General features: G+C 48.2%; 1 protein-coding gene across 7 annotated transcripts in view; it reads left to right on the top strand.

Annotated features, from left to right (window-relative positions):
* ARHGEF2 (Rho/Rac guanine nucleotide exchange factor 2) overlaps positions 1-12,689 on the top strand; it is a 112,552-nt gene extending 99,863 nt beyond the window's left edge. For 6 of the 7 annotated variants that reach the window (XM_077920314.1, XM_028708964.2, XM_028708967.2 and 3 more), the window contains 12 exons: positions 178-429; positions 1,303-1,379; positions 2,368-2,537; positions 4,046-4,113; positions 4,208-4,402; positions 4,868-4,972; positions 5,577-5,644; positions 6,240-6,281; positions 6,382-6,432; positions 7,435-7,845; positions 8,711-8,903; positions 10,075-12,689. In XM_077920314.1, the coding sequence (XP_077776440.1) occupies positions 178-429; positions 1,303-1,379; positions 2,368-2,537; positions 4,046-4,113; positions 4,208-4,402; positions 4,868-4,972; positions 5,577-5,644; positions 6,240-6,281; positions 6,382-6,432; positions 7,435-7,845; positions 8,711-8,903; positions 10,075-10,160 (1,718 nt within the window). In that variant the 3' untranslated portion in view covers positions 10,161-12,689. The remainder of the gene's footprint in view (positions 1-177; positions 430-1,302; positions 1,380-2,367; positions 2,538-4,045; positions 4,114-4,207; positions 4,403-4,867; positions 4,973-5,576; positions 5,645-6,239; positions 6,282-6,381; positions 6,433-7,434; positions 7,846-8,710; positions 8,904-10,074) is intronic. The other variant, XM_028708966.2, reaches the window with a different exon arrangement.
* Positions 12,690-13,980: the final 1,291 nt, after the last annotated feature.

Below are 13,980 nucleotides of genomic sequence, written 5' to 3'. Positions count from 1 at the left end.
GAGCGAGACAGAGGGGCATTGAATCTTCAATGCAGTTGGGAGGCAGCAACTGAGAGAAGCTGCAATGGGTTCTGGGCATAAGCTGATTGGAAGAGGGGTTTTCCCTGGGGCCAAAAAGCCTGATAACCAAACCGAGCCTTTGATCATGGTCTCCCCACCTGCCTTCCCCCACCCCAGGGAACGAAGCGGACCAGCGGGACCTGAGCACCGCCCTGACTCTGATCAAGGAACTCATTTCCACCATCGACCAGGAAGTGCACGACTATGAGAAGAATGCGCGGCTGCAGGAGATTTACGGGCGGGTAGATGGGCGCGCCAAGGCTGACCTGCCCTGGGAGCACGGCCCCTTCTGCAAAGAGGAGATGCTGCGGCGCAAGCTGGTGCACGATGGCTGCATGCTCTGGAAGACGGCCACTGGGCGCTTCAAAGGTGGGTGGAGCCTGTGGGGTTGTGTGTGTAGCTCACTGCTGCCCTCTAGTGGCATGTGGCTCTCAAGGAGGAGGGTCTCCCAGATGGCAAAATAAATCCCCGATTCTGAACACAGTCATGCTTTATATATGTATTTGCTATGGTTATACATCGGCTTTTGGCCAGCACATTCAAGGCACATCACAGTTTGAAAGAATGCCATTATTGTTGTTATTATAAACCTGCCCTTTACCCTAAGGTCCCAGGGAAGGTTACGGCATTAAAACACAACAATGCAAAATTAAAAAGAGTTTAAAACAACTTTTGGGGGCCCAAAACAAACTGGCAACCAGTGCAGCTGTTTTAAACCAGGGGTTATACGAGATCCAGACAGAAAACCAGCCAACTATGTGGCTGCTGTGTTTTGGCCTAGTTGACGTTTCCTAGTAGTCTTCAAGGGCAGCTCCACAGCTGGGCCCTTTGCGGTAATCCAATGCTCTGGAAATTACCAGAGCATGGACTAGAGTGGCCAATTCATCTCTCTCTAAAAGGGGCCATAACTGGTGAGCCAGACGGAGCCATAAAAGGGCATTCTTAGCCACTCAGCTTCCAGTGGTAGTGCAGAATCCAGTAGCAACCCCCAAGTCGTGTGAGCCTTCTCCTTCCAAGGGGATGTAACCCCTTCCAAGGCAGGCGATCCTGAGAATGGAGGATCCAAGTGACAGCCAGGTTGATAAAGGGGACCTCATTATCTCCTTCCAGAACAGCAGTGCTGGGTAGTGGTTCTATAAGATCTTCACTGTGATAGGGGAGTGTGAGGGATTGAATGTGCAGCAACAACCCAAAAGACCTTTCAGCCCCTAACGCCTTGTTTCTTCCCCATTTCTCTTTCAGACGTCCTGGTAGTTTTGATGACAGATGTTCTCATCTTCCTTCAGGAGAAGGATCAGAAGTACACCTTCCCCACCCTGGTGAGATATGCTCTGCGGGCTGTGCCTATTCCCTGGTGTAAAGGGCCCAGCCTCTCACACTGGATACTCTGGCTAAGGGAAGCAGGACAGACGAAAGAAAGCCCTTCGCACATAGTTAAACTAGGGAACTTGCTCCCATAGAAGGCAATGATGACCACCAACCTGAGTGTTTTTCAAGGAGGATTGGGCAAATTCATGGAGGAGAGGGTTGTTGATGGCTACTAGCCAGAGTGGCTATGCTCTTCTGTCATGGTCGGAAGGCAGTAAATGCTTCTGTATACCAGTTGCTGGAAGCCACAGGATGGGAAGGTGCTCTTGTGCTCGGGTCTTGCTTGAGGGCTTTGTATTGGGGCATCTGGTTAGCTTCTGTGAGAACAGGATGCTGGACTAACTAGATGGGCCACTCTCCTGATCCAGCAGGGCTCTTCTATATGTTGTTAATATATTTTAGTGATGTTCGTTGTACACTACCTTGGACAGGGTTCTGCCCTGAAAATGGGACAGGTTCCTTTGAATCTTCTTTTTTAAATCACACGATAAGGGATGCACAGGTGACTAAGGATTGGCAACAAATCGTTACGAGATCTTGCAATCTTTACAAAAATACAAAGGAGAAAAATGGAAATGGTAGGGGAAGAGAATCACACTCTCTTGCTGTCTCTCACAAACATCTGTTAAGATAATGGTTAACTTGAGCCAAAATTTCAGGAAATTGGGAATCTTTGGCAAAAGGAAGGAATAAAATCTACATTTTTTGCTTATCTGGGATGGGTGGAAATAAAGAGCTTTTAGGAAGTTAGGGGAAATCAGTGGGATCCTCTCGTAAGTGGCCTCCAGGCTTCTCTAAAATGTCTGATTTGGCACAATGCTGCAACGTGACAACATAATGTCAGCCCAGAAGCATTTCTGAGATGGGGTAATCATAGAAGTGTAGAGCTGGAAGGTACCCCAAGGTCCAACCCTATCGACTTTCTTCTGTCTCTCCCAGGACAAGCCTTCTGTCATCTCCCTCCAAAGACTGATTGTGCGAGACATTGCCAACCAGGAGAAGGGCATGTTCCTCCTCAGCAACACCCCGCCAGAGATGTACGAGGTGCACACCGCCTCTCGCGAAGAGCGCAACACCTGGATGAGGCACATCCAGCAAGCGGTCCAGCTGTGAGTGTTGTGGGTGATGGGGCCCAGCCCTCCTGGTCGGAGGCTCTTGTGGGGATGGACAGATCAGTCGGTCTATCGGCCACTTTATTGATCCAGCCAACAGACCTCACAATAAAAATGTCCACACCCATTAACGTATGAAAGGAGGGGCAAGATTGTCGGTCAGTCTCTTAGCAATGGTGAAACACGACCACATTTTCTTTGGATAAACATAGGAAGATAGGAAGCTGCCCTTCTGCCGAATCAGAAAAAACGGGTGCAGAATTGTCCACACTGACTGGGATCTTTTCGCAGCCTCCCCTGGAGGTGCCAGGGATTCAACCTGGGACTTCAGTGTGCAGAGAAGTGGCTCTACCTCTGAATGACGGTCATTCCCCTAAATAACTCCTCCCCCCGCCCCCGTTCCTTCATCATTGTCAACAGGAACTTAGCTACTGTTTCTATAACTATGTTACCCCCAAAAAGAAAAACTTAATATTCAGAAGATACAAAGGTGTTTCTAGAGTCACCAACCCTTTCCGGAGATCTCAGTAAATCTCACAGGGCATGGCTCACTGTTTCAGTTTCTTCTGGACCGCAGGGGTGTAACCTGTTAGAGCAGCAGGTGCCCCTAAACCCCCCACCCCCAAAAGCCAAAGGTATCTTGTCAGGTTGGAAGGTGCAGGAGAAAATCCCCTTCTGTATTTGTGGATGCATAAATTATGCAAATATTTGGCCCAAAGCTTAACAGTAGTAGGGCTAACAGAACAATGAATGGCAAAGGTGAGCTGGTTTTACTTGACTACTGGATAGATCAACCTATTTCCAATTTGCTTGAGCTTCACGTTCATAAGCCCACTACATCCTATTTCCACAATAATCAGTGGGGTTTTTTTTTAAAGAAACCCCCCCCCCCCCATGGATTTTACTTCACATTTTATCACTGAGCATGTACACTTTTAATTTATTTATTTTTTAAACCCACATTTTTAAATGCATTTTGGTACCATTTGTGTGTGTGCCTCTGTCTGTGTGTGTGCCAAATACCATCTCACCAAATTTGGAGCAGTGCAAAATTCAAATTACAGTCTGCACATCAGTCTGAGAGATGCCGATTAGGACGTTTTGCATCAGGTTTCAGAGAAAGAGAATTCCTAAAGTCTGGTTTGGATCTAATGCATGCCGATGGAAGATACAAGTTTTTTTAAAAAATTATTTAGGGGAAGGGCTATAGCTCAACAGTGGGGCACCTACTTGATACACAGAAAGTCCCAGGTTGGATCGCCAGTCATGGTAGACCAGGGTAGGCAAATTCAGGCCCAGGAGCCAAACACAGCCCTCCAGACCTCTTTCCCCAGTCCTTGGGTCTCTCCCCAGGCCACACACCCTCATGTGCCTTCCTCTGCCCCCTCCTCCTCTGGCTTTTATGTGGCTGGAATGTAGCTTCCTGCATAAAGGTGCGAGTTACATCCTTTGCTCTGCCAGGAATCTTAAACTGATCTTTTTTGCTGTCGCTTTGCCCACTACAGGTGCCCCGACCGGGCCGATTTCCCACTCATTGAGACAGAGAACGAGGCCTCTCTGCGGAAGATGAAAGGTAGGGCAAACAAAACAAGAACTCCAGGAAAGGGTGTTGTTCCTGCTACCCACCACCTCCCCCCGGCAGCCATGTCTCTTCCTTCCTCCTGCAGATAAGATACTTCAGTGCGACCGGGAAATCTCCGAGCTCCTGGAGGATAAAGTGAGGCTCTTCGCAGACATCCTGGCCCTTCAGAGCTGCAGCGAGGACGGGCCCCTGAGCTGCGTGAACCCTCGCACCCTCTTCCGCACCGAGTCATCCGACACCCCCCAGGGCGAGAAGCTGATCCAGGAGGCCGTCAAAGAAGGTAGCAACCTGCTGCACTCAAGGGACACTCCCCACCTTGGCTCAAGTCTCCTGCCTCCGATGAGGGGTTGCAGGAGGTACAAATAGGGTGTCCATAAACCACAGGTGGCTTGAGGGAGGAAAGAGCAAACGGGCTTCTTTGAACTCCCAAGAGCTTGCATTGTCCCATAGGAAGACACAGCTGGCAGCCTAGACTGCTCAGGCAGCAGGTGAGGATGCTTTGCAGTGTGAGAGTTGTAGTCCAAAACAGCAGGTGCAGGGGACACTGAGTTGACAAAGACTGCAATAAAGTGTGACGGGTTGGTTGGAGATCAGGGGGACAACGTTGGTAATCAGGCTTTATTGTACATATTAATATAATATGGCAAATATTACATGGCTTACTAATCAATCTGCGTCTCTTTCCCTTTGTCTTCACGCCCCCCTCCCCCCAATCTCTCTCTTTACTGACAAAATGCCTGCGCAGTGGAACTTCTCAAAGATCTCTTCGTGGGACCCGGCTGGGACCGAGACCAGAACCATAGCCAGGCTCCCAACGGGTGCTCCAGCCCAAACCCCAACAATTCCACAAGTACGTGCCCCTCTTCCCTGCCAGTTTCCCCTAGCAAGTCTGTCCCCCACCCCAAAGTTCACCTTACAGGGCAGAGCAGCTCCCCTGCTGAGCTAGTCCTAGGGAAGGAATTCATAACCCCATTTGCTGAGCAACTCCTGTCGCCCCTACCGGACTATCACTGTTTCATGGGTAGGATTCAGTCGCATACCAGGAAAATCGGATTGTGTAATTAATTATTTTCATTATTATTGATCAATCTTATTGGCTGCTTTTTTCACACAAAATACCTCAAATCGAGGTGGAACAATGAAGAAACAAACACATAAAAACCAGCATGAATCAAAACAGAAAAATCCAAAAGACAACTTTGTACAGTTATAAATCCTTGAGGTTTAAAATTTTTGAGGTTTAGGTTTTTTAATTTTGCATATTGTATATTTTATTGTTGTGAGCTGCTTTTGAGACCTTCATGGTGAAAATCAGGATATACTCTTAAAGCTCCAGGGTGAAGGTTCAATAAACGGGTCATTCGGAAGTGACCTCTGTTTGGTGTAAATTTGGATAGTAAATGAATTTGCCCCATCCCCACTCTCACCTGGTTTCATCTATTTTCCTCCTGCAGATGGCGAAACCGGAACCATCAACGGCTCCCTCGAATTCATCAGGCTTGAGTCTGACTCAAATCAACGGGTGAGTCTTTTGGTGTGGCTGGTGGGGAGTTTGTGCCTGAGCTCTGTGCCTGGCCTGAAGTCTGGAATGGAGCAGAAGGTTCTCCTGGGTCAAGATGGACCAAACTGAACTAAGAGAAAACAACATCCTCCTGCCTCCCCAAGCAGGAAATGATCTCATTTAAGCAGGAAATGATCTCAATTAAGGAGAAGCTGTAAAGTCATTTCTTACCTCTAGGGAACCCTCTCAGCACCACCAGTATTCTCAAAGAAAGTTTGAAAAACCAAATATTTTTTTCGCCAAGCCAGCCCAAAAGAAGTTTGTCCCTCACTAGCTGAAAACATCTCAAGAGCTTTAAGATCTCCATTGGAGGTCCCCCCCCCCAGGAGAAAAAAAAAATCCGTAGCTTACTGATAAAATATCTGATTTGCCTGCAGAAGGTTCTGGGTTCAATTGCTGGTGCTTCTTGGTAGGGCTGGAAATGTCCCATGCCTGTAATCCTAGGGAAGCAGCTTCCAGTCAGTGTAGACAATATGGTGCTGAGGGGATATGTGATTTCCTGGTCAGTTTTTCCAAGGTAGCACCTGACACAGTTTGTGTTGCATCCCTACTGTAGGATGGGAACGGCAATCAGCTACAACAGAAAGTACCACAGGAGGTGAGTGGGATAGAGGAGACCTGGGGCAGGGGGCCGGGGCCAGGGGCTATGGGGTGGCGTGGCCTTGTTGGACTGATTGCCTTGTCCTTCCACCCCGCAGGAAGTGCTGCAGCGACTCAGGACTCTGTACTCCCTTCTTCACAACCTGCAGGTCAGTGTGATTCGAGCCTCCATTCCAGGGTTCCCGTTCAAAGAGGATGCCGTTTGTTTCAGAGCTGTGTCTGCTAAGAGCTTGCATTTTTGGGTACAGCACAGTTGCATCTTACGTGCATTTAACTTGGCTGGTTGAAATTGCACGAGTTCAATGCAAGCAAGGCACAGAACTTGAAAACTCTTTTTGCTCTGTGTCTGCTTCACGTGACCCAAGTGCAAAAAGAACTTTTAAACTCTCCACCTTGCTTGGGGGGCAAGACCTGCTGTGCATGGAGACTCTGGGAGTGCTGGGGAGTCTTTCACTCTCCCCCCCCCCAACTGTCTGACTGTGGAGCAGATCCAAAGTTTAGTTTAGGGTATGCACAATTTTTGTTTATACGTGGGACGCTTGGAAAGTGAACCACCATGTAAGATGCAATCATGTAGTATATGAAGGGTAGAAAACGGCCTGTTGCTGAGCCAGGTGACCAAAAGGCAAAACAGGAGCAGAACGCACTTGCTTTTCATAATTCAGTTGTTGTTATATTAAATTTGTTTACTGCCCTGCACCTGCAGTTATGCAGTTCTCTTCCTGAGGAGGCCCAGACATTTTCAGCAGCTTTCCTCAACCAACCTCATGCCTTCCAGATGTTTCAGACTACAATTCCCATCAGCCCCAGCTAGCAGGCTCATGTTGCCAGGGACTGGTGGGAATTGTAGTCCAAAATGGCAGTGTTGCCGGGGGCTGATGAGCACTGCAGTCTAAAACAACTGGTGGGCGCCAGCTTGGGAAAGCCTGGCTTTGAGTCCCCAGAGGCCAGTTTCTTCAATAATGGCAGGGCTACTGGGCAGGATTATGCTTGGCTTGTCATCCTCACCTCTGTTGTAGCTGGCCAAGGATGCAAGACTGTGGCAGCACAACAGCCTTGCAATGCCCTTCTGGATATCGAGAGCCAATAACAAGGCCGATTAGGCACTTCTGCCTCCTGCTAATGGCGCCTCCCCCTTTGCTCCCCTCCAGGGTGTTGTGGCACATCAGGACTCGCTCCTGGAGCTTCAGCTGCAGGAGGCCGGTGAGCGGCGGGAGAGGCTGAGCCGGACCAACTCACGCAAGGAAGGCTCCTCCTCCGCCGACCGGCAGGCCACCGACCTCTCACTGCTGCAGAAGCAGCACACGCTGCTACAGGAGGAGCTGAGCCGCTGCCGGCAGCTCTGCCAGGAGAAAGTGCAGGAGGTGGCTGCCTTGGAGGTCCGTCTGCGGGAGAGCGAGCAGGAGAGGGCCCAGCAGGAGCAGGAGGTGGAAGAAGCGCGCAGGCAGATGGTGGCTCTGCGGCAGCCCCTGGAGGCAGCCTGGGGGCGCAAGGGGGCAGAGCCTCGGAGGCGCAGCTTGCCCGCAGGCGACGCTCTGTACCAAAACTTCACCCCACCTCCGGTAAGCGCTTCTTCCCATTGGGCTCAAAAGCTTTCCAGTCAGCCTGGTATTTGCCAACCCAGCACTCTCCAGATGCCTCCCATCAGTTTGGACTGGCCAAGGATGGTGGGAGCACAAAATGGCCATGCTGCCTGGGACTGAATTATGTTTTCTGCCATCCGCAAATAATAAAATACTTCTTTTTCCATCCCTAAGCCATTTCCCTTCAGGTATCCCAATAAAATCTCAGTAGGGTCCAATGGAGGGTTTCCAAGTCTAAAAGTCAACGTAGGAAAATAGAGCAAATGGTGGCAGAATAAACAGGGGAGGAGCGTTAGATCAATTAGTTACAGTAGAGTGGGGAGCTGCCCTGTGGGCTGTATCCTGCCCTCTCAGTGTTTTTGTGCTGCCCCCCCCCATTTGTCCTTTAAAAAAATAAAAAAGATACTAGGTTCCCCCATTGAGATGCCTAAGTTGGGGGTGGGAAAACTTTGTTCCTTCCCTGAGCTCTGCACAAGGGGGGGGGGGCAGCATTTTAAGGAAACTTAAGTCTCTTTGAAGCTTAAATCTATTTATGCATAATTATTTATAGCCTACCTTTTAGTTAAGACCCCTCTGGGTCCTTCCCAACTCTGCAATTCTGCAAAATCCTTCCAAGGCAGCTTAGCAGTAACAAAGACCCAGGTTTGTTTACTGCTTCTGCTCAGAGTAGGTCCACTGAATTGAATGGACTTAGGTCCATCGTGCCCATTATTTGTAATTGGCTACAACCCACATTAATAAAACCACAGTATTGAAAGGTATGTCCATAATGCCAACAGCTCCATCGGAACACACCCTTTTGAGGCTTTGATCCAGGTTCACCCCCTTCTTCTCTTTCTGACAGCAGAGCCGAGGAGGCGACCTGCTCTCTCCTGGCAGCCACTCCTTCCACCAGACCTTCGTCGGTTGTCAGCGGGATGACATGGCTTACCACGGTGCGCCTGGTAGACTCCAGGAGGGTGACCATGATCTGGAGGTGCTCCCCGAGGAAGGAGGAGGGGTTGCCCACCCACATTCTCCCCCTTCGAGCCCAAGAGGTGAGGGATGAAAGGTCTTTCTCTGGAGATGCTGCAAGCTGTGATGTCATCCAACTGCCCCTGCAAGCCAAGCTTTCCCTATGTTTAGGCTCTCCTGAGAGATTAAGATCGAAGCCAAACCCATATGACGCCAGGCCAGGTTCAAGGGCCTTGCGTTACTTTACAGCTTGGGTCCAGGATATTATAAGGACCTTCTGATCCCTCAGATCCCTGCCCAATCACCAAGCTCTTTGCAGGTGGCCCCCCACGACTCAGATGCACAGGTCGTAACTGCTAGAAGCCACACAGTTGGTCCAAGCCTGTGGAACTCCCTCCCAATAGAGATTAGACAGGGAACCTCCTTGCTGAACTTCAGGCGCATGGCAAGGACTTTCTGTTTCCAGCAGGCATTTGAAGGTGGTGTTCAGCTTTACAGTGACTTTTTTGTCCGCATGGCTTATTTTTATATACACCACTTAGAAATGCTAATTATTAAGTGGCATATAAATGCCTTAAATAAAATAAAATAAAAGAGGGGTTTGCTTTTAAATGGAACAGCCGTCAAGGGTAGGTCTTCATTGGCATGGCCAGCCAAGTATCCTGTTGCATAAGCTGGTATAATCTTTTGTAGGTACCTTTTCATCATGGTCCTGCAGCTTTTTTCCCTTACCCTTTGAGCACTTATTTTACTTACCTGATTATTTTCCATATCTGTACATATGTCCATCGGTATATGTTCTTTGGGTGGCCCTGCACAGAGCAACAAATAAAATACAATAATTAAGATACAAGGTTCTGTCTTGGACCTGGTGTTGTCCCACATCTCTATAAATGACATGGATGAAGGAATGCTCATCAGATTTGCAGCTGATACCAAACTGAGAGATTTCCCCTCCCTCTCAAGGTATCAATGCTCTTTGCCCTAGTAATGTAGACTGTGCAGTATTGAGTTTGGACATGTATGAATATTACATTTTGAGGTTCTAGATTCAGATTCTAAACATTCGGCCAAATTTGCATGCAGATAAAGATCTGATGCGAACGTCCAGGTGTAAGAGCCAAGTTGTCTCTGCAGAAAAGACCCGCATTCTACAGTCAACCTGCTTTTTCTTTCCTGTTTTTGAACTTCATTAATGGCCGTTATCCGCCGCTGCCTTTTGAGATAACAAGGTCTTTTTTGCCTGGTTTCCAGATTTCCAGAGGATGCAGGACATCCCGGAGGAGGCCGAGAACACCCAGGAACTGAATGTCGGAGACGGCGGCTCCTCAGAGAGCTAGATGGTGTGGCAGGGTGGGGTTACGTTGGGGTACCGCTGCCCCCAACCAAACTCCAGGTTTCCTCCAATCAAAGCCATGCCTGGAACTTCAGGGACTTGGAAAGGCCACACCAAGCTAACTTTGGAGTGGGCTGTGGGCGGGTAAGAGGGGAGGGGGTAGCGGGAAACCACGCCCTGAGAGTGGGGAGAGGTGCCGGGAACTGGGTCAGAGCTCCCCCCTGGGGACCGCCGCTTGATCTGTGGCCTTGATCATTCCTCATTGATGGGCGATGGGGCAGGGGGAGGACCACCTTCTTATTGCCCCACAGGGCGTCTTCTTCAATTCAGATTGAGGGGAGGGCGGGGGATGACCCGGAGAGTTCGGGTGCCATGAATACCTGGGATGTGGCCGATTCCGAACCCCACCCCACCCCACCTCTGTTTAGTTGAACTTTATTTATTTTGGGAATGGGTGGAGCCTGCCCCCCTCTCCTTACAAAGAATAAGTTTTAAATTATTCTTTATTTTATTTTATTGCTTCTCCATGGGTCTCTGTGCACAGGGCAAGAAGTAGTGTTTTCTGCTTTCCTGGCCAACCTCTGCATCTTGAGAAGGGGAAGGAGGAAGGTCTGTCAACCCAAGACAGTCCATATGAGACCACAGAATTCTTACACTGCATGTGTCCCAGCACCAGGTTTGTGTGCCTGGTGTCCTTGGAGTTGTGGATTTAACCCCTCATCAGGGATTCCCCCCCCCCCCCCCGGTCACACACACTTTGAATCCAGTATTTTATCTGGATAAGACACACTCTACCTACCCGGCTTCCCATTCTCTCTCTGTCTCTCTCACACACAAATCTGCTACCAAGACAGGCATTCCTCTCTCCCTGTGACACACAGCACAAAGAACAAACTTTCTAATGCCTCTTTAAAGGAACACTCTACATTACAAATTGGCAAACCGGTTGCACATACACCGGTTGCAGGTTCCACACACACACACACACCCAGTTTCAGGGTTCATAGTTGTGGCAGGAAACAAAGTGCTTCAGTAGTAAATGGTTGCGCCCTGCCAAGGACCTTCAGTTCCAGAGAATGTTGACCCAAGTGCTAAAACAGGGGAACTTCCTTTGGGGAATACATCCAGAAGCCCCTGATTCATCTTTTATAATGATTCAAGCTGCTAAAGCTCAACAATTCATCGCTCCGAGACAGGCCTCGGGAAGGAAGGCTGGTTAACGCAATTGCAGTTTGCAGGAGACTGAGATATTGCAAACATCTGACAACTTGATACCCGCCAGATATTTTGGACTTCAATTCCCATCAGCCCCATGGTGCACAGGCTGGGAATTGTAGCCCAAAACACCCAGAGGGTATTGCACCCGCAAATTCTGCATTACAATATTGCCCCCTTAACATTTCAAGCAGAGCCTCTGCTGCTTTGTAAAAATATGTCGACACACTGCCTCCTAGAGGACAGTAAATGGAACGACTGCCTCTCAGATTCTAAATTTTGCCCTAAAGCTACTCAAAATGATGAGGAGGACATTTGGGGAGCAGACACGATTCCTCCTGGCTGCCCAACCAGGCTTGCCGTGTTATTGGAGGGATAATTTCCCCCAAATTATGGTGTTACCTATAGTTTGCAGGTAATGAAGACTGGGCCCTGCTGTATATTGGGGGAGGGGCAGTGGAAATTTTATTTTTAACTCAGTCTAGTGACTTCCTTTCTGTACCAAAGCTAGGGATTCTTCTTTACAGATATCTGTCAGGAGGGGGGGGGAGATTTAATCCAGGGATTATAATTTTTTTAAGAAGTCCCGGAGCTATCTTGATTAGGCTGCAGCTCTAGACTTTACACCATAACACACTCCACTGAAACAAGCAGGGATTTCAACCCAATTTGATGACCCATGGAGAGTTAGCCCTAGAGCAGATTACACAGCAGAAAATTTTCTGCCCAAGGTGAATATGATTTGAAAGGAGTGGTTACGGAGTTTGTAAATGAGCTGCCTTTTCTTCCCCATCTTATAAAAAGAAAATTGCATGCACACCTCAAAATCCCTGAACTATTTCAGGGAGAGGTATGTATGTACGTATCCAGTGCGGAAAACCCATTTTGGATACCACAAGTTTTGATACAGTAAAATGCTGCTCCCTCCTCAAATGCTGCGTTTCTGATGGCAAATACACCCTCCCCCATCTCTAGAAGTAAAACTCAATGGATGTTCTCTCCCCGCACCCCACTCCCATTTTTCCAAAACATCTTACAAAAAGATACATTGGGTTGGGTTTTTTTTGTAAAGGTAATTTAAAAAAATTAAATCCTGCTGTGCTGACCAATAACACCTCTTAATAGAAAACATTAAAGAAGAGGGAGTGATCGCTACAAAGGACTTTTTGTTTTTAAATTAATTCTCAAGACTGATTTTTATAAATATATATATATATATTATATGACGAGAAAAAAATGGTTTATTGTTTCCTGTTGATTTAACTTGTAAACCGAAAGGAGAGAAAAAAAGGCTAATTAAAGAAGTCAAAACCAAGAATGTCTCGACTTTGATGGGGGCTGAGTTTGGGGCGGGGGGAGGGATTAAGATGGCAATTTCATCCAAGACCAAGACATAAGAAAGAAGAGCCCTGCTGGATAAGGCCAATGACCCATCTAGTCCAACATCCTGTTCTCACAGTGGCCAATGGGAAACCAGCAAGCAGGACCTGAGCACAAGAGCAAATCTGCCTTTTCCAGCAACTGGGATTCAGAAGCATTGCTCCCTCTAACTGTGGAGACAGAGCAGAGCCACTTGGGCTAGTAGCCATCAGGAGATGCCAGGTGCTGATCCACACCCTTCTGGAAGCACCAGCAGAAAGGGACCCTCATGCAGCTTGCCTTAATAGGTCAGCTTCCACCCTTCCAATATACAGTGGTACCTCGCAGGACGAATGCCTCGCAAGACAAAAAAACTCGCAAGACGAAAGGGGTTTTGGTTTTTTGAGTTGCTTCGCAAGATGATTTTCCCTATGGGCTTGCTTCGCAAGACGGAAACGTCTTGCAAGTTTGTTTCCTTTTTCTTAACACCGTTAATACAGTTGCGACTTGACTTCGAGGAGCAACTCATAGAACGCGGTGTGGTAGCCTTTTTTGAGGTTTTTGAAGACTTTGGTGATTTTTGAAGCTTTTCCAAAACTTTTCCGAAACCGTGCTTCGCAAGACGAAAAAAATCGCAAGACGAAAAAAATCGCGGAACGAATTAATTTCGTCTTGCGAGGCACCACTGTATAAAGCGCTATATTGGCTTTCCAGTCAGCCAAAGGCGTGGTTGCAGCCAAGGTGAATACAGCAAGCCCTAAAGTGCTTTCAACAGTACATAGCAGACGGGAGCAGGGTTCAAAATGATCCTTGGTTTGGGATTGTGGGTGTTTCAGGCTAGGAATGTTTCTGCTTTCATCCTGGTGCCCTGCAAATATTTTGGACTATAGCTCTCATCAGTCCTTGTCAGCACAGCCATTTTGGGCTGCAACAGGCTGGGGGCGATGGGAACTGTAGTTTGAAAGATCTGGAGGGCACCTGGTGGGCAGAAGCAGTCTGAATGCCTGGACAGCGATAAAGTCCAAGTCGATGCTTCCTGACGATTATACGTATTTCCGTAGGTTTGCTAGGTTCCTGGCTTTCAATCTGGCTTTGTATGTTAAAATTGTAGAGCAAATGTTAGCTTGACGGTAACTATTAATCTTATGAGGCCCAAAGGCCTGCCTGAATAAGCCCAATCTAGTTGCATACAAAGCAAGTCCTTAATATTTGACTAGTCGCCCAAGAATGTGGATGGTGGTGGGTGCGAA

This window comes from Podarcis muralis, chromosome 16 (genome assembly GCF_964188315.1).
Source record: "Podarcis muralis chromosome 16, rPodMur119.hap1.1, whole genome shotgun sequence".
Taxonomy (NCBI): Eukaryota; Metazoa; Chordata; class Lepidosauria; order Squamata; family Lacertidae; genus Podarcis; species Podarcis muralis.
The sequence above is the reverse complement of the archived record's forward strand: the minus strand, read 5'-3'. Positions and strand labels throughout refer to the sequence as shown.